This window comes from Parasteatoda tepidariorum, chromosome 10 (genome assembly GCF_982258835.1).
Source record: "Parasteatoda tepidariorum strain Cologne lab strain chromosome 10, Ptep-v5.0, whole genome shotgun sequence".
NCBI lineage: Eukaryota > Metazoa > Arthropoda > Arachnida > Araneae > Theridiidae > Parasteatoda > Parasteatoda tepidariorum.
The window spans coordinates 103,304,264-103,326,388 of record NC_141764.1 but is presented as its reverse complement, the minus strand read 5'-3'; the positions used below and the strand labels follow the sequence as shown (position 1 = coordinate 103,326,388).

The following is a 22,125-nucleotide window of genomic DNA, read 5'->3' as shown; positions in this document are numbered from 1 at the left end:
AAGAGTGCTTCGATGAACTTAATTCTTTACTCAGCGATAAAGCGCCATTCTACAGCACTGTAAAAAATTGGTATAACGAATTTAATCGTGGTCGATGTTCGATCCAGGACGAATCCCGTGCAGGTCGTCCAAAATCCGTTGTTGTGCCAGAAAAGATCGATGCTGTGCGTGAACTGATGAAGCAAGATCGTCATGTGACATACCGTGAGATAGAGGCGTCTTTGGACGTTAGTATGACTAGCATCAAAAAATATTGTATGAACATTTGAGCGTAAAAAAAATTTGTTCGCGTTGGATCCCGCATAATCTGACAAACGCTCAAAAAAGGGCTCGTGTCGATTGGTGCAAGGAAATGTTGGAAAAATACGTTCAAGGTACATCAAAGGCTGTGTATAACATCTACACAGGTGACGAATCATGGATCTATGCATATGAGCCGGAAACAAAACAGTAATCAACTGTATGGGTCTTCCAAGACGAGGCAAAACCAACAAAAGTTCTTCGAGGAAGAAGCATATCGAAACAAATGATTGCCTGTTTCTTCGGCATTACCGGTCATGTGGCAACAGTGGCGTTAGAGCAACGCAGGACGGTCAATTCTGAATGGTACACGACCATTTGTTTGCCAGAAGTCATCGGAGAAATTCGAAAAAAGCAGAACAGGCGAATCATTCTTCATCATGACAATGCGAGCTCTCACACATCGACTCAAACAAAGGCATTTCTGACGGAGCGAAAGATCGAACTGATGGGTCATCCGCCGTACAGCCCTGATTTGGCACCCAATGACTTCTTATTCCCACACATCAAAAATAAATTACGTGGACAACGATTTTCGACCCCCGAAGAAGCGATTGATGCATTCAAAACGCATGTTTTGGAGTTACCTCAATCGGACTGGAAAAAGAATATTTTGAAAAACGATAAAACCAATTTCGATCCTACATATTTGTTTTTTCATTATTAGGCCAGAAATATAAATAGCAACCCTCATACTTATTTTTTTTATTTTCTGATCTTTTTCATTGATTTTTATACATTTTAAAAATTAATGTTTGAATAAGGGACTTACTTTTTTTTTTCAAACTTTCATTCTGATATTCTGTAATTAATTTTTTTTTTACAAAAGTGAAGTCCAAATAATTTTGAAATGTATCTGTCAATTTAATATCCTAACATAGGTTCAATTCAAACTAATTTTCAACCACTTTTGCCGCTATTTTTGTATTTTTCATTTCAGAGCCATTCGGTATCCTTTGTTTTATTTCATTTTATAACCAACATTGAACAGCCGACCCATTTCTTGTCAACGTCTTTCAATGTTCAACTCCATGGCCTTGTGTAGAGCCCGACCTACAAGACGAAGGTACTCCTGGACCAAGCACTAGGGAACATACTTGACTTCGCACTGGAGATTTTGATTTAACTAACCCACAATTGTAGGAAACTACGAGAACCTCTTGCGGTTAGCCCGAGACAATGGAAATAGAACCTATAATGTATCCATCACTTGATATGCGAGCCGGGAGTAGATTTTGCATTCACCAGCCGTCGCTTTGATTCGAACTTGGATCATCTCTTTGGGAGTTCCTTTATTGATCTGACAGAAGAGCTTTTTCTGGAGAATGGAAGTCTACAATACAATAAGATAACCTCTGCCGGAGAGGAGGCGATAAACTTTCGGAAATCAAGTTTTGTATCCTTGAATATATCTTTTCAAAATGATTGAGGCATTTATTATTTTAATTTTTTGATAATCTTTTTCACGACATTTGAATGTTTCACACACTGATGGAATGCTATTAAATAGTCGCTCGTTTGGAACACAGAGAAAAGAACTCTTAACAATATATTATTTCTATTTTTAAAAAAAAATGTGGGGAAATACTTGCCTTCATTAAAGAAAAAATCTTTCAAACCTTGAAAACTGACCATTCTGACGTTGATGGATTATGAAAAAAAAATTAATGCTGTAAGAACATAAAGTATATTTATACAATTGAAATTTTAGAGCAACAACAAATAAAGTTCATATAGAATAAAACAAATTTCCACTTTCAGAAAATCTGTTACTTCTGGTTGGTCAAATTATTTACTGGTTTAAAATTGATACCCTTGAAATCCAAGGTTTCAAAACCTTCTAAGCCAAATCGTAAACCTCTGCTTACTTGGCCTCAAATTTTAGGCTAAGTTTTGTTAATTGTTGTTTGTTTTGTTAATTTTCCTGTTTTCAATAAACATTTGATAATGGACTGACATTTGCTATTTACTGTACTTAAAAAATTCGAAAATGACAAGAAATATCGTTTAACATTAAAATTTCCCATGGTTTCCTCCTTACACATTTAAAGCAATAAATTTTATTGTTAATAATTTTGATCGGAAAAATTAATACTACTTTTAAATTTATTTTTAAATGTATTTTCAATATTGTTTAAACTAATAAAAACCAATTTGAATGAGGCTAAAAAATTGTCTAAGAGTAAATTACACAGAAATACTAATATAATTATGACAGGAAGAAAACTTTACTAGAAAATATAAAATATTTCTTACGTTGCTTTACCTTGAAATTAGCATGTTTTGAAAAATACGACAAAATCAGTGGTTCCCAAATGGTGCTTCGCGAAACCTTATGGATCCATGGAAAAGTTAAATGCTTTCAAAGAGTTGAGACTATTCTTAAACATGTAATTAAGTTTGCATCTAATCCGTATTTCATGATCTGCATAATATTTCGGTTATCTTGGCGAAATTATTTCAAGTAAAATAAATACCAATCGAAAAGAAAAGGTTAGTTTGTATGTATATATATATATATATATATATATATATATATATATATATATATATATATATATATATATATATATATATATATATATATATATATATATATATATATATATACTTGTATATATATATATATATATATATATATATATATATATATATATATATATATATATATATATATATATATATATATATATATATATATATATATATATATATATATATATATATATATATATATATATATATATATATATATGTATATATATATATATATGTATATATATATATATATATATATATATGTCATGTTACGTCTTTAAAGGCTCGATAACTGAAGAGACTTAGGCGGCTTCTGTTAAAAAGGCATTTTATTTCGTTAGATGGAGTATTGCAAACATTATGAGTGGGATATTTACATCAGGTTTCCCCCTTTGCAGGGATTGTTAGGCTTTGGCCCAGCTTTATCTAGCCATTGAAAATATGAAAAAGACACGCAATTTTGCCTGTCCTGAGTTTTTAAAGTGAGATTCTGAGAGGGCGTGGTTGCAAGTATCTTCTTATCTGAATGAAACGTCATTCAATTTATAAAATTTAGAGGTTTTGATTCGCTAAAAGTATCTCGCCACTCTGACGGTGGGAACTTTCTGGGACTATCTTCATTGATAAATTATAGCCCATTAACTTCAGAAAATAATCTTTTATCTGGCCTTATCTGGTTCATCTTGACTTTTTATGGCTCTTTGTGAGAGACCGACTTCTACATCTTAAACTTGATAAGAAACATATGTTTTAAGCTTACCAGTTAATATAGAATGACTCGTATGAGAAATTCTATATTACATCCCCCCTCTCCAAAAAAATTTTATTTCATTATTAAATTTAGAAAAATTATGGTTAATTACTTGCAACCCCTTCCATCAGAATTTTCAATTCAATTATAACAAAACACACACTAATTGATCAAATAAAAAGCTTCAAGCAAAACAAAAATAACAAATCTAAAGTAAGAGCTGTGCACAAGACAACATGCATATCTATTATGTATAACATTATGTAATGTTTGCATCAAATTATCTTCTATAGGTAATGTATCAAAATTTATGAACACATAAACATATAGCAAAAACATAAACAAAAAGATTTAGAGTCTCTAATCTTATTAAATATTTTTTTTCTACGAAAAATTCTGTTTAATAACACCACAAAATGCTGTAAGTGAAGATTCTTTTTGTTTTTTAAGTTAATATACAGAAAACAAATTAGAAATAATAAACTTAAAAACACATACACAGAATTTCATTATTCACATATATTTCTAAAGTGAATGAAAGAAATAAGAAAGGGACACAAATGTGTCGTTACTCTAGAATTTAATATTCTAGTATCGTTAAGGGCTTCTTACTGGATACAAAATTGTAGTTCCCCAAAAGGAGAACAATCCTGTATCTCAGCAATATTGATACGGAAGATCCTATCTCAAAATACGCAACAATAATAAAATATTATTTGTTTTTGGTTAGATCATATGAGAAATTTCGTTTCATATTTATTTTGAAAATTCGGGTAAACCCTCCCTCTGTAGAAATTTTGAGGGGTCTGATCTTCTCTCAAGAAAGGGGTCACATGTTCAAACGAACCATGTACCTAATAATTTCAAATTTTTAAATTTGTATACTGCAAAACAAATCATATATTTGTTTTTCTCGTTAACATTTATATTTTTCATTTAATAAATTTTATTCATGATTTAGCTTTAATTTCTCTGGTTCGTAATATTTTCTTAGTTTAGAAACATGTACAATTTCTGTTTTTTCTTTAGTATGACTATTCTTCTTATTTATTTCGTAATTTACATCAGACATTTTTTGAATGATGCTATAAGGACCACTAAAAGTTGGAGAGAGTTTTCTAGTGTTAGGATATTTAAACTCTTCATACATGACTGTGTCACCTGGTGAAAAGTTTATATCTACAAATCTAGAATCGTAATAAACTTTATTTTTCTCGTGGTATCTTTTTGTGTTTTCGATAGCTATTTTCCTAGCTTCTTCAAGTGGAGGATAAATATCCTCTTTTAAAGGATTTTCATATGGAACTATGCCATTTAATAAATATGACGGCGGGAATTCCGTAACTGAGTGAGGAGTTAGGTTATATTCCTGAACCACTTCTTTTAATAATTTAGGCCACGGTATCCTGGAAGAATTTTCATTAATTTTGCATTTTAAACGTGTGATTATTGTTTGTCCTAATCTCTCTACTTTGCCATTAGTTTCAGGCCTATGCGCTGTAGTTAAAAGTTGTTTAACTTTATGATGCTTAAGAAATTTTTTGAAATGCGAAGATGTAAAAGCTGCATTTCTATCACTTAAGAGATTAGCAGGTATTTGATTTTGAAAGATTTGATGAAGAAAAGTGGTATAAGTCTCTGTTGTAATAGATTTTGAAGCGAATGCCCATATATATCTTGTCATATGATCAATAATTAAGGTCAAATATTTCTTTGTTGAATTATAATGATTAAGACCACCAACACTATCAATTGCAAGTAAATCAAAAGGTTTATCAACAGGAGGCATTGATTGTAAAAGCCCAAATCTTTTTTGCCGGGGCTTCTTATTTAATTGACATGTGTGACAATGCTTAATAAATTTAGTGATATCAGAAGTAATGTTCTGCCAATAATATACCGGAGTTAATAAATTAATCGTTTTTTGCATACCAGGATGTCCAAATTTTTCATGAGCAATTTTGAGTAATTTTAACCGTAATGAAAAAGGTACTACAATTTTAGTAAATCCTTTTTTACGAAGGCATAATACATCATTTATTTCTACAAATTTTCCAGTTAAATTGTCACATTTTTGTGCCTCTATTATTTCATTTAATTGCAAAAGATGTGATACTTGACCTCCATCATTGTTTACATTTACATTTGAATCTGGTATTTCTCTCGAAAGCATATCTGCTTCTATATTTGTACTACCTTTTGTATATTTTACAACATAATCATAGATACTAAGGTGTAAGGACCAGCGAAATAATCTCCCTTTAAGATTTTTAACATTTTTAAGCCAAAGAAGGGCTGCATGGTCTGTATGTATTGTAAATTTCTTTCCAAAAAGGTAGTGATGAAATTTATTTAAGGAGTCCACAATAGCGAGACATTCCAGCTCAGTGATGAAATAGTTCTTTTCATAATCTTTTAATGAGCGGGAGTGGAACGCTACGGGATACAGAACACCAGATTCATCACATTGTTTAAGTACAGCACCAATACCATTTGTACTGGCATCAACAAAAATATGACAATCATAAGAAGGATTAAATATTTTTAATATTGGTTTACTAGTTAAAGCTGATTTAAGAGATTCAAAAGATTTTTGACATTCATCTGTCCATATCCATTTAGTATCCTTTTTTAACAAATTATTTAGTGGAGCTCGAATAGCTGCATATTTATCTATAAATTTATTATAAACATTAATAGATCCTAGAAATCTTTGCAAGGATTTTACATTTGTAGGAGGTTTTAATTTTTTAATAGCTTCAATATTACTATTATTTGGTGTAACAGTGCCGTTTGTTATTTCATACCCCAAAAAGTCAATTTTTTGTTTTAAAAAGGAACATTTAGAAAATTTTAATTTAATATTTTCTTGTCTACATATATCAAAAATTTGTTTAATATGATCTAAATGTTCAGAATAGCTGTTTGAAAAAATAATTATATCGTCAAAATAATTTGCAGCGAATTTAATTTTATGTTTAGTAAGGATTCTACGAATAGTTCTTTGAAAAATGCTTGGGGCGTTTTTCCAACCAAAAGGTAAACGTAACCATTCATACAACCGATTGTGTGTTGCAAATGCTAATTTTTCTGTGTCTTCTGGGTGGATTTGTAAATGCCAATAACCAGAAATGAGGACTATAGAAGAATAATAAGAACTTTGAGCTAATTTATCAATTAGAGATTCCATGGGAGGTAACGGTTCAGCGTCCGACTTTGTCACCTGATTCAATTTTCTAAAATCTACACACAAAAGCGTTTTTTTATTTTCTTCCTTTTTAAATACTAATGTTACTGGCGCAGAATATGGAGAAGAACTTTCTTTTATTATATTATGTTTCAATAACTCCTGAATTTGGTTATCGATTTCTTCCTGTTGTTTCGGAGATGTTTTATATGGCCTTAAAGAGATCGGTAAATCCGAAGTCAACCTCACCCGTTGTGGTTCTATTCTAACTTTGCCTACATCATATTTATTCTTAGCAAATATATCCTCATATTCCCTTAGAATTCTGAGTAAATCAGAATTTTTCACATTTTCTATCGATTCCGTTTTTTCGTGGATGACGTTCTGATAAATTTCGTTTCCATTACCAGAATTTATCTCAGAAACATTCGAATTCTTTCGATCTTTTTTAACTTTTTCTTTTATCTTTTCCGTACAACGATTATTTTCGTTTACGTTATTTGTCATATTTATTTCTGAAATTGTTTGTTTAATGTTCCCTTTCACAGTTTCATTCTCTTTTTGTTTACTGTTACTAACACTTATTTGCATTGGATTTTCAGTTATTATTTGTAAAGTCAAGTCGCGATTTTCCAGAGGTGAGAAAGTGATCAGTTTTCTGTTTCTCTGGGTAACAATTTGCTTTACACAATTTATAACGATGTGAAAATCACATAAAGATTGTACCCCTAATATGGCATAGTTTAGATCGTTGTTTAGTACTAGAAACTCAGTCGACCTAACCATATTACCAATTTTTAAATTAAGAGTACACATTTTTGCAAGTGTTAATTTTCCTTTTGTTTGGATAACATTTATCCCTTTGCAACTTCTAACAGGAACATTCAATTTCAATACAATATGCTCGGGTATCAAATTTATTGTTGATCCCGTATCCAAGTTTAGCATTAATTTTTGCATGCAACTCGAGTTATCTTTCTTTTCTTTTTTATCCTTTTGTACGGATTGTTCACTTTCTATGTATCCTGACACAAGTAATTGATACTTATTGGTCTTTGATTTTCCAGCTTTATTTTTACTTATAGCCGGATTATTTAAACAGTATTGCCCCCAGTGATATGCTTTTCGTATGCCTATTTTTTCGCAAAATTTACACGGTCTGGGCGGCAAATCTCGCATCTCATGAGTCGCCTGATTCTCACCATTTTTATAATCACTTAAATGCAGTTTAACCTCCTTTTGCTTTTGTAATTTAGGCGTATTGTAACGTACGTAATTATTATGTATTTTATTTTTTTCTCTATCTATGCACATTTGGTCATATGTTCTTAGTTTATTTTTAAACTCATTTAAATTAGTTGACCCATATAATATAGCTTTATTATCTACTGTATCGGGTATGCCATTAATGCAATATTTCATTAAAGATTGTTCCTCAACTTTATTTTGAATTGCAATTTCTTTTAATTTTAAAAAATATTCCTGCACTGATTCATGAGTACGCTTTTTCCTATTTCTTAAAATTTCATGAATTTCGGCTGAGTTATATGTAACAAGAAATTCATCGATTAATAATTCTTTCAATTGAGAAAACGAATTAATGTTAGGATGGCTACGAAGAATTATCAACGCATTGTCGCGTAAACACCTTTTTGCATATACAAATTTATGTAAAGGAGATAAATTAAAAAATTTAGCCTGATCTTCAAATACTTCGAACCACCATTTAACATTTTCGTGTTTTTTGCCTTTAAAAGGTGGAACAACTGTTTCAAAATCTGAAAAATCTATCTTAAATTCAATTGTATTTACATTTTGTGTTACATTTGAATTATTTTTTTCCACATTGGCACAAATTTCAGTATTATTAAAATTATTAGAAGTTTGTATACTTTTAGAATTAACCGAATTCGGCTCCCTATATATTCCACAATTACTTTTAATATTTTCATGATTATCATTGATATTACACTCATTAATTTTTTCTTCTTTTTTATTTTCATATGTAAACTTTTTCAAAAATTTTGTAAACAATAATACAAGTAATACTAATGACAAAATAAATAATGCAAACAATAAGAGAATATTAACATAATATACCTCAATATTTTGAACCATTTTAGCTCATTATGTTTTAGAAAATTCCCTTATCACAAAATTTATCAACATTTTTTTTTTCTTTTTCTCTTAAAATTAACTTTAATGAAGAGCATAATTTCACGAAATACTTATAATATTCAATTAAATAATAAGAAACAATTGAACTTCCTTTTAAAACTAAATAAAATTCTTATTTTTAGAAACTAAATGAAAATTCTTATAGAAATTGAATATTTTTCATAAAAATAACTTACCCATTTAGAAGAATGGCGCGTTTAGTTGTCATAATGCAAATTTATACTTATATATTAAAAGGCTTGAATTAAACATTTTGCGTGAAGATACGCGGAATAATTTTTATAGTTACTCTTTCTAGATTTATCAAGAAAGTGTTCACAAAAGTGTTTATATTTGATTCTGAGCATTTGTAAGTCCAGATCCTCCGTCCAGATGTTTTCCATGATTTGATGCAAGTGTTCTTTTAGATGTCGACACCTAGAGGAAGAATGCCGATTCACTTTGAACTGTAAAAAGATGTAATATCATTTCTTTTCTTGGGGGGTTGGGGATTCTACTGAGTTGAAATTCTCCATATGGCTTTTGATGATTCTTTGACTGATCCAGATGCGGTGGTGAACTTTAGCATGAATATTTATTCTGACATAATCTTTTTCCATGGTTGTATTTCGACTTTAACAGGCGATGAAGTTCCTTTTATTGTTTATTTGACGATCCACTTGCATATTTTTCTATTTACTTCTTTTGTGGTGGGAACTATACGGAATTCAGCTTTTTCACCCCATGCATCGGGACTTGTTGACGTATTAGTTGTTTCTTTTCATCTTCTTTTTCGGAAGGGGAAATGTACTCCTTCTGTAGTCTTTTCGCTGAAGGACAATGATGAGAATGTTCTTTTCTGTTTATATCTGGGGCCATTATTACCAAACAAATTACTTACGACTGCCGGCTTGTCATGTTACGTCTTTAAAGGCTCGATAACTGAAGAGACTTAGGCGGCTTCTGTTAAAAAGGCATTTTATTTCGTTAGATGGAGTATTGCAAACATTATGAGTGGGATATTTACATCAGGTTTCCCCCTTTGCAGGGATTGTTAGGCTTTGGCCCAGCTTTATCTAGCCATTGAAAATATGAAAAAGACACGCAATTTTGCCTGTCCTGAGTTTTTAAAGTGAGATTCTGAGAGGGCGTGGTTGCAAGTATCTTCTTATCTGAATGAAACGTCATTCAATTTATAAAATTTAGAGGTTTTGATTCGCTAAAAGTATCTCGCAACTCTGACGGTGGGAACTTTCTGGGACTATCTTCATTGATAAATTATTGTCCATTAACTTCAGAAAATAATCTTTTATCTGGCCTTATCTGGTTCATCTTGACTTTTTATGGCTCTTTGTGAGAGACCGACTTCTACATCTTAAACTTGATAAGAAACATATGTTTTAAGCTTACCAGTTAATATAGAATGACTCGTATGAGAAATTCTATATTACATATATATATATATATATATAATAAGTAAATAAATACAAGAAAACACGATGAAAGTTAAGAAAAACAATAAGTATCATTTAATACGCTTAAGCTGCAAGTAAACAGAACTCATTAGATATGTTCAAAATGAAGAATAAAACAAAGAAAAATAATAGACAAATTAAAAAAAAAAAGGAGGGGGAAATAATAAGTAAAAAAATAACAAACAATAGTTCAAAAAAAAAAAAAAAAGGTGAAATTTTATTTAAAAAAACCGGGGAAAAAAAGATATAATCTTTTCTTCAGCCTACACAATATACAATATGATACAATATCAGAAAGCACTCTGTTTTGCGGATATAATCGTGTGGGCTGAAGAAAAGATTATATCTTTCTTTCCCGGTTTTTTTAAATAAAATTTCACTTTTTGTTTTTTGTTTTTTGTTATTTTTTTACTTATTATTTCCCCCCTTTTTTTAATTTGTCTATTATTTTTCTTTGTTTTATTCTTCATTTTGAACATATATATATATATATATATATATATAAGAAGAAAGGGGAATGATAACACATAGCCAATTACAGAAGACTTCTGATTAGCAACGCACAAAACAGCCAATCAAAATTGAGAACGCATGTGTGTGTAAAGGTAATAATTTTTAATAATGCTGTCTGCAGAAATGTTACAACTAAACTTACCAGCTAAATCTTGTTGTGATTTTTATTTTGGATTGAATGTGTGAAATATATTGAACAGTGAAGAATAATTTTTTTTTAAATGAAACTTATTGTTTTTCTTAACTTTCTTCGTGTTTTCTTGTATTTATTTATTTATTTTTATATATATATATATATATATATATATATATATATATATATATATATATATATATATATATATATATATATATATATATATATATATATATATATATATATATATATATATATATATATACAAAAAAAAATAGAAAAAAGCACGAAGAAAATTAAAGAAACCAATAAGTTTCATTTATTTCGCATAATCTGAAAGTAAACAGAACTCATTAGATAAGTTAAAAATGAAGATAGAACAAAGGAAAATTACAGGCATATGAAAAAAAAAGGGGGGGTGAATAATAATAATAAAAGAAAATATTAAACAACTGGGGAAAAAAAAGAAAAAATCAGGAAAATAAAAGATATAATCTCTTCATCAGCCCACACGATTATATCCGCATAAAAGAGTGCTTTCTGATATTGTATCAATATAGCTAAAGCAAAATATATTAATACAGTAGTATGAGGAGCACTCGTTTTTTGTAAAAAAAAAAAATTTACAAAAATTACAACAAATGAAATAGAACACAATAAGTAAAAATAACACGCAAAAACAGAAAATAAAATAAATGAAAAAACTGAATAAAACAACATCTATAAAGCGAGTAGCGAATTCAAATGTACTTACATGAACGGGAAATTTTTCAAGAATGATTTAAAAAATATTTTAGTAACAAGAGTGCAAGATTGCAAAATATGAAAACAAAAGCACAAATTGAGCGTAACAAGAGGAGCTTTGTTTTAAAGTGCCGTTCTTACTGCATTGCGGAAGAGCGTTTGATTTGTTAGCTACCAAGGATGGGCCCGAAATGGATGTGCGCAAGGTAATATTATGCTGGATAATTTAAAGAAGTTGACCATAAATAATTTTAGAAAATAAATATTTATTTAAGAAAAAAATATAAAATAGAAAAGAGAAAAATGAATTGCCTGTTTTGCACATAATTTTAGCCACAGGTTTGCCTGAAATGGATTTGCCCATGGAAAAATTGTATAAATTAATAAAGAAATTCTTAGTAAATAATTTTGACCACGGATTTGCCCGAAATGGATTTGCATATGGAAAAATTACACAAATTAAGAAAGAAATTATTTAATAAATAATTTTAATCGTATATTTTTGAGGATATATTTACTAAAAATTTTCTTTGTTAATTTAAATAATTTTCCCATGTGCAAATCCATTTCGGGTAAATCCGTTGCGAAAATTATTTACTAAATACTTTCTTTGTTAATTTGTACAATTTTTCCTTGTGCAAATCTGTGGTCAAAATTATTTACTAAAAAATTCCTCTGTTAATTTATATAATTTTTTAATGTGCAAATCCATTTCGGGCAATCCGTGGATGAAATTATTTACTAAAAATTTATTTATAATTTATACATTTTTTCCATGTGCAAATCCGTTTCAGGCATGTCCGTGGCTAAAATTATCTAATATTTTTTTTTTAATTTATATAATTTTTCCATGTGCAAATCCATTTCGGGCAAATCCGTGGCTAAAATTATTTACTAAAAAATTTTTCTTTGTCAATTCATATAATTTTTCCATGTTCAAATCCATTTCGGGCAAATCCTTGGTAACTAACAAATCTAATGCACTTCAGCAATGCAGTAAGAACGACACTTTAAAACAAAACTCCTCTAGTTACGCTCAATTTGCTCTTTTGTTTTCATATTTCGCAATCTGGCAATCTTGTGACGAAAATATTTTTTAAATCATTCTTGAAAAATTTCACGTTCATGTAAGTACATTTGAATTCGCGACTCGTTTTATAGATTTTGTTTTATTCTGTTTTTTCTTTTTCTTTTCTTTTATTTTATTTTATTTTCTGTTTTTACGTGTTATTTTTACTTATTGTGTTCTATTTTATTTGTTGTAATTTTGGTAAGAAAAATTTTTGAGTGCTCCACACACTATTGCATTAATATAATTTGCTTTAGCTATACTGATACGATATCAGAAAGCACTCTTATAATCTGCGGATATAATCGTGTGAGCTGATGAAAAGATTATATCTTTTATGTTCCAGATTTTTATAAAAAATTTTTATCCTTTTTTCCCAGTTGTTTGTTATTTTTCTTATTATTATTTTTCTTCCCCCCCCCCTTTTTCATATGTCTGTAATTTTCCTTAGTTTTATCTTCATTTTGAACTTATCTAATGAGTTCTGTTTGCTTGCAGCTTATGCTCAATAAATGAAACTTATTGTTTTTCTTAATTTTCTTCGTGTTTTTTTGTATTTATTAATTTTGTTGTATATATATATATATATATATATATATATATATATATATATATATATATATATATATATATATATATATATATATATATATATATATATATATATATATATATATATATATATATATATATATATATATATATATATATATATATATATATATATATATATATATATATATATATATATATATATATATTGCATTAATATTTACAATAGCAATTTTCAAATCAAAATAAATAACTAAATTCGTTTATAATGAAATGTTTTTTTTTAAGTAAAACCATTTAGTTTATCCCAACACCGAAAACGGTGTTGATTACTTTACACCCAAGTGGTGAAGTGAAACGCCTTGCATAACTCTTGGTTTTACTGCAACGATGTGCTTTTACACTGTTTGGTGTAAATTAGCTGCCACCATTTTTGTTATTCAGCAATACCCATACTTTATTATTACAGTAAGATAAGATACACCGCTAAAGTTACTTATGTAATACGATATAAAGTAAGAATCATTTATTTAGAAAATATATTAATACATTAATTCTTAAAATTAAATTAGTTTGAAAAAGTCGCGTAGCAGAAAGGGAACATTAAAACGGAGTCTGACTATGTTTAACAGAACTGGAGCTGATAGAAATTATACGTTATAATATCATTTAAAACAGTTCTCAGAGATTTAAAAATTAAAATATAATTATCCTTATCATGCAAATAAATACATGCATATTTTATGCATTGTTTTTGTTGATAAGCGTATAGAACAATAACAAACTCTTGCTAGAGCGATTGAAAACAAACTACTAGCGATATTTTTCTTGGTATTTATTGAAATTGTGATATTCAAAATTCGTCAACGTTGGTGCGTTTGGAAGTGAAAAAAAATCTGTGAAAACGCGAGAGTTTGGTGCATGATTACAATTCAATTTTAAGTATTTAGATTAAATTATATCCTTTTTACTTCGAATATCAATTACGGTGTAAACCCCAAATAAAGTGTTCCTTCCCACAATTGTTTGGGTTATTCAACATCCTATACGGAGAGATGTTACACCACCGTTAGTTTAAATAAATACAGTTACCATCAATTCTGCTTGTGTCATTCTGGCGAAGATTTGTATAGGTGTGTTCTTGTAGTCATTCTTATGACTTATTTTGTTTCAATCAATAAGCATTGAGAAAAAAAACACTAAAATTACGACTTAAAAATTCTAAAACATTGAGGTAATATCTTGATGGTTATAGAAAAAACATTTTCTAAGACATATTCCAGCAAATTTAGTTCAAGAGTTCATAAAAAGTATAAAGGTGTAAATAATTAACATGAAATAAAAAAGATTACAATAAAATTAAATTCAAGAGTGAGTGGAACCCTCCTTAAATATTAATATTCGGTTTAGATAAGTCTGACATTTCAGAGATTTTAGTCGATTTCTGTTCTGCGAAGTTGTGTAGAGTGATAAAAAAACGATGCATCTGATAAACTTTTGATGTTAGGATCGGATTTTAACTTCGTTCACTCATACAAAATTCTAATTTCCTATGAATAGACCTCATGTTCATCAGTTAGATAAAACGATGTTTTGAGTTGCATAATCAAATACAAAAATGAATTTGAATACGAATAGACATATTTTGGTTCTTGATCCTGAAAATTTGGAAGGTAGAGGCCATTTCAAAAATTTTTCCAATGACTGAGTCAGAATGAGAAAGTGATTCATGTCACTCAACATTACTGGAACTATTTTATGCAAAAATGATGCTCAGTTTTGAATTTTGTTCTCTCAAAGATCTTCCGTGAAAAATATTTTTCTGAATACATTATTTTTTTATTATTTAATAACATAATGATCCAAATTCCTTGAATCATAAAGTACAAAACTATTGACATCACTTAAAGCTACGTATTTAATTTTAATCCATGAAATTCGGAACCTCAATGAAATTCTCTTTATTAATAAGCATTTGGAAAGAAAAACGGAATAACTCAGAACATAATTTATTCGGTCTATTTCGTTACTTTTCATTTTACGTTACGCTTTTAGAAAATTATGGAAAAAGAATTTTGGTTTTGAAGAAACTATAGAAATGAATTCATTTAAATCTCTTTCACAAGTAATTTTAGAATGAATACTAATATAAGCAATACTTACCTATGTGAGTGAGAAGGACGCTATATATTGGAAATGAGAACTATCACGGTGTCATTTAAATGAAGTAGTAATGGATAGAAAATAATAATTGAAATGATGAAACGTAGGATCTTCTCTTCCATAATAACAAAATATTTCATATTTACACTTCCTCAAGAGTATTAGAAGTAGAAAGTTAACGGCATTCGATATTTTCTTCTCTGAGTTCATTACATTAATATCTATTTTTTTTCCCTTACAAATACAGTCACGTGGAAAACCATTTATATGTTCAAAAAGTTTCAATAATAACAAACTCTATTAACCTTTCAAGTGAATATCGATCTAAACACGAACCGATCACTGCAAACTGTAAAAGATACTAAGAATGCACTGCTATCAATGAGACAAAAATGGCGATACATTTTTCGGTTTGTGTTTCAACCTTCCCCAAAGCTGAACATTTAATTTGTTATTTTATTAAACACGCTTAAGCTACACATACATAAAAACCATAAATTTATATATTTTTACTTAAGTAAATTATCTTTACAAATCGATCTCTTTATCTTTTTTTTTATTATATATATAAACTGCTGTTTGTAGAAAATGCAACACCATGAAGGAATCATCAGAATCAAATGAAATTCGCAGCAAATGTCAATTATAGGATATTATGCAAATTAATAAAGTTTCAGAGCCATCGCGCGTGCGTGGCGCGCGCAGCGCCCTCTGAATTGATGCTGAAAGCGTATAAATAAAGTGCTGTAGCGGGACGTTGAAAATAGTCTATGATTATTTGTTAGTGGCAAACGTTTAGTGAGACCTGAGTATGCCTCCACGACGGAAGAATAAGAAATTCAAGCAACTTACGGAGTTTGAACGAGGGAGGATAATCGGCCTTCGAGAAGGAGGATTTTCCTATCGCGCAATAGCAGCTCGTATGCAGCGGAACAGTTCCACAGTGATGCGAGTTTGGAAGCAGTGGACCGACGAGCACCGAACAACTCGAAAAACAGGCACTGGACGACAGAAGGTGACGTCAGAGCGCGATGATCGACACCTGCTCCGCATGGCGGTGAATGATCGCACAGCTTCCTCCAGGCAGCTGGCAGCACATTGGTCTACTGCTACAGGTGTACAATTGTCGGCTTCGTCAATTCGTCGTCGTCTGCTGCGCCGTGGATTGCGTGCAAGGGTGCCATTATACAGGATTCCCCTCACGGCGGATCATCGACGGCTGCGTCGGCAGTGGGCTCTTGAGCACAGAGACTGGCGAGCTGATTGGCACCAAGTTGTCTTTTCAGATGAATCACGCTTCAATTTGTGGACCCATGATGGCCGTGTTCGTGTTAGACGTTATGCCGGTCAACGCTGCCTTCCTGAGTGTATTATTGAACGACATAGTGGTCGAACACCCGGAGTTATGGTCTGGGGTGCGATTTCGTATCATGGACGATCCAATTTGATACGAATTGAGGGTAATCTCAATAGCAACAGATACGTCCGTGAAGTGCTACAGCCCGAAGTCGTTCCTTTCCTTCAAGGCATCCCTGGAGCTATCTTTCAGCAGGATAATGCACGCCCACATGTTGCGCGGACTGTTAGAGACTTCTGTTCAGCACAACGCATGCAACTTCTTCCTTGGCCTGCTTATTCGCCGGATATGTCGCCTATTGAGCACGTGTGGGATATGGTTGGTCGGCGTCTCACTCGTGATCCGCGTCCTGCAGTTTCCAAAGACGAACTTTGGTTGCGCATACAAGCGATATGGAATTCTCTTCCTCAAGCAGATATTCAACATCTGTTTGACTCCATGCCACGTCGTATAGCAGCACTTATTGCAGCGCGTGGTGGCTGCACCAAATACTGATTTCGGACGCTTAATTTGTTTCTTTTGTTTTGAAAATTTCATCATTTATTTGTATCAGTATAAGTCGTTTCTGCATTAAATTTCATTTGATTCTGATGATTCTTTCATGGTGTTGCATTTTCTACAAACAGCAGTTTATATATATATATATATATATATATATATATAATCTAAATAATCTATTAGCATTTCTGATTTCAAATCTATTCTTTCTCCAAGTCTCAGATTTTTTTAAAATTATATTTTTAGTCTATATACAACTTTAAAGACGTTGTATAAAACAGGGAGTTGCATAAATGTTGTGTCATACGCAGCCAGATAAGCTTCCCGATAATGATATAAGTAATAATATACGTTATTTTTACCGGAAAGTAATGTCATTTCCGCGCTATTGATATTTGTTTTCAAGATTTTTTTTTTAATCAATTAAGTATTCACCCTCGTTAGTAACAACCTTTCAATGCCGGATCGAATATGAATCGAAATGGATTAAGAAAAATGAATTGGTTTTTAAGGCTAACGAATATTTTATGCGCGGAAAGGACACTACTTCCTGGTCCACCTAATATAATAATATATATAATAATCCCGATCTAACTCTCCAAAAGTTCGTCACAACACTTATGCAAATCCTTGCTATAAATAAAACTTTTAAAATTGTACATTTCGACTAAAAATACCATTTTCAAAAATATATTTGTAGCTTTAGAAGCAATTCTAATTTCCTATTTGAAATCCTTACTCCCGAAACAGAAAAGGTTAAGTATTTGTATAAATGCAATAAAAAATTTGTTCCCCAGTGTTATAATTGATTCTTACTGTACTATCGGTCCTTACTGTAGGAGAAAAGTTGTTACACCAATCATTTATATGCAATTTGCCTTATTTTTATCTAATTCTAAAATTATTTTTTTTCTTCCTGTTATAAGTTGCAAAAAAATTAGATTTAAAAGCAGTTTAATAAATTTTTCGATGCTTATTTTTTTTTAAAAAAAACATCTACTTGGTATAAAAAGTAAATACAATAATAGTCGTCGTAGAATTTATAGAAAATATTTATCTTTTACAACTCTATTGCAAAGATATACATTGTTGTATAATACTACCTTAAACATATGAATTCTTTTTCATCTTGGTTTATACCTCGAAAGCATTCTTAAAATACAAGATTTGCTCTTTAAAATTGTTAGTTAAATTTATTTAATTTAATAAATAAACTGGCATTAAATTTTTCTCATAATATGTACTTAATAAAACAAAAAGTGTATGTTTATAATTAATTCGCGTATCCTTAGTATTTTACATGTTCTCGAGTAATTAATTTAACCAATGATTTTTCCAAAAATGTTTTTGTTACAAAGCTTAAGATCACTTAAAGACTATGTAATACAATAAATAATATATCAAGATCTCTTACATGAAAATTTAACTGCTGATAAAAAGTCAATCGAAATTAATTTCTTTGGGGAATGCATAATAAAGCACATGTATGCTTGGGACATCAAACATACAAGTGTGGGAGATTCATATAAGTGAACGAAAAAAAAGGACCACCCTGAAAAACCTTTGATTGAATGGTTGAATTTTCACGTACCAAAACTCGTTCTTAATGATCCCAGATCCAGATCTCAAATATGCTAATTAACTAGTACAGATGATATTTTAAGTTGAGAAATCATGCACAAAAACGTACTTTCTTTGAAAAAATAAACCTTTTATTTATGCATTCAGATTCCCGTTTCTCTAAATAGGGTGGGCAAATCACTACCTGGAAAAGAGGATCCTAATAGTTTGAGCAAGAAAGTAATCAAAAGTTTGTTCCTCTTAATTTTAATATTACATTTTACATCTCGACAACTTTTAAAGCAAATCAAAAAAATGTTTCACGAAATTTGAAAATTCTTATGCCGACAGAAAATTTTATGTAAAAAAATATTTTTTAAATTATTTATATTTTTCATTAATTTAACAAATAATTGTGGAAAACCAATACAATTATTGTGCACAAACCAATTTTACAATTGCGAGTAAAAATTTTTCAATTCGCTTAGAAAGTTCTCGAGATATGGCGAAATACTAACGTTGGACCGCTCTCCTGACCGAACTATGGAGACCCTATTTCCCGGATTGCGGCTGACCCCTGTATTTTGTGGGTCAGAAATCCAAGCCCGTCGAAATTGAAGTATTCGGAGTCAATAGGTTTTTGTGTCTTATTTCGTCTGCACTAATTAATTAGCAAACGTGAGATCCGGCTCTCGAATCATTAAATTGAGTAGCATCAAGCAGAAATCCCGATGATTAGATAAAAATTATTGTTTTTTACACTTAATTTTGTGTTCAATTAGCCGGATAGTGGTGACGATTGTTAAACGTATGTCATGAAAAGACAGAATTTCAAAATGGCTGATTACTAAATTTTATATACAGGAAATTCTTATTAAATTTGTTTGCATTCACTATAAGGAATACATTACTTTTATAGCTAATTCAAATGCTAATATCTATGTTTATACGTAACTGAGTCAATATGCTCTATTGATATTTATATGTGAAAGGGCAGTCTGAAGGGATGGAAAAATCTCATGAGTCTTGTTTACCTTAAGAATTGCATTTAATATTTAAGTAAATTGCCGATCATATTGTCTTAGAAATACACATCGATACATTTAATAACTTTTCCTTTGTCTCTTATGACACCAATCAGTTGTCTCCATAACGTGTTAACAAGCAAACACATCAAAATGAGTTTTTTTTCTTCCTTTTATCACAGGAAACTGATCCATACCAAAAAAGTAGTGGAACCTGTTACATTCCGATATCACCGCGTTCAGTTATCATCTGATTTTGTTAAGAATATTTACGATCCAGATGAGCTTTGTGTGATCTATTCATGTTTCGTTCCACTGCATTTTACAGTCTTACCGTTTCAGAATATAATTCAGAAACTCAGGATATGTTTCGTGCATTTTATTTATTGACATGCATTCAGTGTGTTGATCCCCTGCGCGTTATAAGCTCTTAGACTAATTCTATATGTTTTCGGTACATTATTTGATATAAAACTTTATTCATGAAGTCGAAAGAATGAAAAATGATGACTTCCAAAAAAGAAGCATTCGAAAATGTTGTTTCTTAGTCATTATTACAAAAATGTTTCGTGTTGATAAAAAACAATCACCTTTAATGAGGATAGATCAAAAACCATTGATAATTACCGACAGTAACAGCAACAATATAAGTATCTCACCATTAATTACTTCCGCAAAGAATTTTCGATTTCAAGTTATTCAATCAAGCTATTGACGACTTAGAGGAAGAATCTATCTCAACAGGTAAGATAGAAAAACTCTCATAATGTTGGAGGGGGGAGGGTGTTCAGTTTTTAGAAACTAAACCGCTAGAGTTAAAGCGAGTTGTCTATCGAAAGTTTTAAAATTGAAAGCACACTGAAAGCAATTTTAAAAACTTTTGCAATTCCAGGAAATACAATCGTATATACTAGCTTGCACATATTCTTGATTGCCCAAGTGAGCGATTATGAAATTGATTTAGATTTATTTACAAATCATTCAGAAAAAACAATAGTGATATTCGGGCATAATATGGGCAGTTTTTAAAAATGGAATATCTTTTACTGAGTTCTAATCTTAGTTGAAGTAGAATCGTTGGCATCTTAAATCCATAAGTTGGAGTTCTGCTGGTGATTCCAACTCTGGTTAATCAGTATAAGACTGTCTACATCAGGGCTCGAAAAAACTCAGAAATTTTACCCGTCCCCAAGGACGGCTTGTCCAACAATGTACCCGTCCTCCTTTGAAACTAACCCGTCACTTCTAAATAAATAAAAATATAATTTTCTCTTATTTATTACAAACATTTATTACAAATTGAAAATGTATCACGAACATTAACGGGAAAATGGCCGTCCGCGCGGACGCTGGATTCGAGAAATTTGTTGTCCGTGGGGAATTTTTGACCGCCGAGGACGGGCGGACGGGTGGTTTTTCGAGCACTGGTCTACATACCTCAATAAAATAGCACTAGTGTTCTGAATTTAATTGTTTATTAAATGTCCGGAGTAATGCGATGGGATACGTTTTTCATGAAATAACTATGAATGTTAGTCTTGGGAAAAGCTATTTAGATTGTCAAATTTGGAAGAAAATCACATTGAATCATGCACCCCAGTTGAAAAAGCATATTCAACAAGATATTTCCTTAATATGCAAAAAAAAAACAGATACCGAAATGGACAATTTTTGTACTGGGTCAATTTTATGAAATTGCCTCCTATTTCTAATTTGAGTGAAACAAAGTTTCGCAAATTGCGTTTGGATTAAATGCAGAAACTTCGACCAAAGTATCTGTTATAGTTGATTAAGACAATAATCAACTTGGGCTTCCTGACACCGAGAAGACAGGCCACAGTACAGGAAATATGATGAAGGAAAATATGTTGTAAAATAGCATGAATTTTCAACCATTTCAGCAAATGTGTAACCAAAACATTAATAAATCTCAAAAATTTTAACCTGGCATCGTATTTAGTAAAAACAGTTTGTGCAGAAATCGAGATAAACGTCTGATGGTATCAAATTTATTTTAGGAAAATAAATAGATTGTGTTACTTTTATCGACTGTTTGAACATCCCCCACGAGTTCTTAAGAAGCAAATGAAGGCTTCGACT

The 22,125-nt window shown here is 30.4% G+C and overlaps 1 protein-coding gene across 1 annotated transcript in view; it reads right to left on the bottom strand.

Moving 5' to 3' along the window:
• Nucleotides 1-22,125, bottom strand: part of LOC107442153 (very long chain fatty acid elongase 4) — a 41,696-nt gene that overhangs the window by 15,562 nt on the left and 4,009 nt on the right. Inside the window, exon 2 of the mRNA XM_043045592.3 lies at nt 1,893-1,970. Coding sequence (XP_042901526.2) covers nt 1,893-1,935 — 43 coding nt within the window. The 5' untranslated portion in view covers nt 1,936-1,970. The remainder of the gene's footprint in view (nt 1-1,892; nt 1,971-22,125) is intronic.